Below are 3,817 nucleotides of genomic sequence, written 5' to 3' on the forward strand. Positions count from 1 at the left end.
GGGCAGAAAATACAAAAAAAACATCAAACTTTTCTTTTCCAGATTTCTTTTCTCTCTTGCCTTTCTGGGCTTCCGTAGAGACGCCCAGGAGAAAAGGTGTTTTTAACCCCAGAGGGGACCATCCTGCTTAAATGAATAAAAAAAAAAGAAGAAATCCACATTACAACTTAAACTACAGCAACCAAAGGAACAAAGAGCCGAAATATTCATCTTTCCTTCAGGATGAGTGTGGAAATGTTCTGCGGCCTCCATCATCAAGAAAAAAGAAGGATTTGTTCCACATCAGAGAAAAAGGCAGCGTGGGCGAAACTGTTCCTTTGTTCTGCCGTTTAATCATCACCATTTGTTCGCCCACGCTCATCACCGACGCCGTTTCTTCATCTGCGCCTCCAAACGCATCCGACACCCAAACTGAGGCGCCACTTCCTGTGTCCCACAAGTAATCCGATTACTCCGTGAATCCTCAAACTCTCTTCATTGTCCGACCTGACCGCTCACTTTCCTCACAGGCTGGCAGGCACAGCGAGGCTGCCGGAAGCAGTGGTTACTATAGCAACCTGTTCCAACATGGCGCGCTCCCATCATGCATTGCTTCTTCCCACGCTGACCGGCTAATGGGTTCCAGGACCAGAGCTGGAGGGGATGACCCTGGCGGGGGGAACTCTCCCGCTCGCTGTAGTCCATTAGCTCCCCACGCGTCATCGGTTGGCGCCATGGCAACGGTATAAATAGCCCTGGGTGTATCCTAAACAACTGATCTGTCAGTGAAATCCTGGAAACGTTCCACCGGCGCTGCGACTTTCAGCAGAGCAGGAAGTGGATCGATTATCATTTCCTGGCTGTTGTTCTGTTTGGTTAGATCTTTATTCTGATCAGTCAGAAGCAGAACAGAAGGAATTTGGTTTTTAGAAGGAAAAACAGCTGAAAAATCTAAGATAGTTTATCTACAACAGTTTGATCTTCCTGGTTCTGCTCAGATGGACGGACCGGGCTGCTAAAGGAAAAACACATCGGTATGGAGTGAAGTTTGCTCCATTATTGGTGTGAACAAAAATGAATAAATGCAATCCAGAAATTATACTTTGAAAAACCCTGAAATCACAGATTTGGATTAAATTGACACTGCAAAAACGACCTAGAAATAAGTAAAAATGTCTTAAATTAAGTGTATTCACCCTTAATTTGAGTAGGTAAATGAGATAGTTTGACAATGGAATGAGTATTTTTACTCTTAAAATAAGATAATTAGATAATATGCACTTAAAATAAGACAATGCAATAGTGTTTTCTTATTATAAGTGTAAATTGTCTTGTTCCATTGGCAAAATGTCTCTTTTACCTCCTTAATTCCAGAACAAATGCACTTATTTTAAGAAAAAATGACTTATCTAGATTTAGATTTTTTGCAGTGAAGTTCAGCTCCCAAACTATTAAATTGGAAATAGAATTGTTCGTATTAGTATGGAGGTAAAGGCATTGAGGAATCGTTTTCAGGTGGAAACACTATTTTAAATGTCACCATGTCTGATTTACAGGTGATTAAACAAAGGAGAAGTGAAAAATATTTAGCCTCGCAAAAAATTTGCACCAAAAAAACACTGTAAAACACCATGAAATGCTATTTGAATCTCAGAATGAACCGTCAGACTTTATAGATCCACATCTTGACTATAACTAAAACTGCAAACATGCATTTTTCTCCTCATCAAAGGGAATCTGTTCAGACAAATATGCTGATTATCATTAGTGACCTTCTGCATGAGGAAAAGCCTTTGCTCCTAAGATTTATTTATTTATTTCATTAAAATTTACCAACAAAATCACCAAACTAAATAGAAAATAAGAATAACAGAGCAGCTTATGTAACGCATGCCAGTTACATCACCTGTAAATGGTCGCACAATGACCTCTGACCCCTCCTTGGAAAGGTCTGAGCCTCTAGTTTCCAATGATGGCGGCCATTAGGGGGCGGGGCTAAAAATGAATACCTGCTGTTGCATTCCTCCCGCAGACTAATTTTTAAATCTTATTATTTGTTTACACAGCTATAAAACAAAAAGTATTTGGGGAAAAATTATTTTGAAACAAATTTTAAAGCTCCATTTGAAAGGACTGTGGATTAAACACCATGTGACTGTTTTAGCCATTTCTATAAATAAACGGACATCAGCTGGTGTCATGGCGGGCGCTGTTCCGGGCCTCCTCAATCCAGAGGTTAGCCCGCCCCCAGAAGGCGGTCTGGAAAACGCAGTTTGAAAATGATGCAATTTGAAAACTAAACTTTGAAACGAAAAGGTTAAAGTAATAAACCTATAAAAAACAAACCATCAGAATAAGCAATCTGAGAAAAGATTTTGCAGATTAAACATTTTGTCATAGTTTTAATTCTAGATTGCATTTTTTTAATTCCACTTATAAAAGATGTTATTGTTGGAGCAACAATAAATAAGCAAACTTCCTTTTACTTGCTGCGTTTTATGATTTATTGTGCTTGGATGGAAGGATCCGTTCAGCCTTTTGGTTTTATTGAGCTTTACAGGAGCAGTTCAGGCATCTCAGTTTTAATTCTAGATTCCAGTTTTAGTTTATTTAGTTTTTCTGAAACAGGTAATCTGGAGCTTTTTCTGACCAACTTTTTTTATTTCTAAATAACCCGTGCTCATCCTTTTAACATGACACCAAGGACGGTGGCTCATGGAGTCCCAGGATGAGCGGCCGCTCCGGCCTCTGCTTCGGACGCGCCTGTTAGGTGAAACATGGACATCTGTCTCCTAAGTGGTTCTGGGTCCGATGAGGTTCACCTCTTCCTTTTTCCAGGCTTAGAGCCGGAAGCTAAGCCGACATGGTCGCTGCGCTGCCCGGATCCTCAGGATGAGTCCAGCGGGCTGTTAGCCCGGGTCAGGACCTCGGAATGGGATTAAGGACACGCTGACATATGTCTGGTCTCTGATTCACTGATACTCAGGCTCATTGATCTGCTGTCAGACCGACAGGAAGGAAGGAAGGAAGCCTGACGGCGCGACCTTGGAGGAGCAGAGGGAGTAAGAGGAGGATGGAGGTGAAGACAAAGGAGAAGAGAGAGAGATCCGATATTGGGAATGAAGAAACGAGCAACAGAAGCAGAGAAACTCTTCCTGATTGATTATTTCACAGCGACGGACGAAACGGAAAGACGACAGCAGCCGATTCAATCTCTAGGTTCTGCATTCAGCGACGTATCGACTAATCTATAATCTGATTATTAAATATTAAAATAATTGTTAATGTATTTTATAATCATAATCAAACGGTTATATAGAAACTCTAAAACATAAATATCTAAATGATTAACCTCCTTACAGCAGTTCTGATATTATAAATACATGTTAAAACGTTTAATAAAATACAAGCATAAAAGTATTCCAGTTAAAAATTGTTTATAATATGAAACAAATAATTCTATGCATATTTATCCTTTTGTTTCTCTATTTGCAATATAAAAAGTGCAATAGATGTTTGTTTTAATCTATTTTCATTTAGTTTAGAAATCAAATAATCTTTTTAGATTAATAATTTTATTTCAAAGGTGTTTATTATCACCACATTATTAAGATGTTACTGTAAACTACAACGGTTATTATTTAATGTGACAGATATCACATTTTAGGGAACGGTGGCCTGGAGGTTTGGGCATAGAGCTTTGAATCCTGAGGTTATGAGTTCAATCCCCACTCTGGTTCCCTGAGCAAGACCCTTAATCCCACCCTGCTCCCTGGGCACCATGGCAGCCTGCTGCTCCCCAACGGGAGGGGTTAAATGCAGAGAGAGAATGTTGTTG

At 39.9% G+C, this 3,817-nt stretch overlaps 1 protein-coding gene across 1 annotated transcript in view; it reads right to left on the reverse strand.

The window, feature by feature from the left end:
• Positions 1–3,817, reverse strand: part of farsb (phenylalanyl-tRNA synthetase beta subunit) — a 19,283-nt gene that overhangs the window by 2,964 nt on the left and 12,502 nt on the right. Inside the window, exon 15 of the mRNA XM_015390553.1 lies at positions 2,673–2,742. Coding sequence (XP_015246039.1) covers positions 2,673–2,742 — 70 coding nt within the window. The remainder of the gene's footprint in view (positions 1–2,672; positions 2,743–3,817) is intronic.

The sequence above is a fragment of the Cyprinodon variegatus genome, unplaced genomic scaffold, assembly GCF_000732505.1.
Source record: "Cyprinodon variegatus isolate N-32 unplaced genomic scaffold, C_variegatus-1.0 Scaffold504, whole genome shotgun sequence".
In the NCBI taxonomy this organism is placed as follows: Eukaryota; Metazoa; Chordata; class Actinopteri; order Cyprinodontiformes; family Cyprinodontidae; genus Cyprinodon; species Cyprinodon variegatus.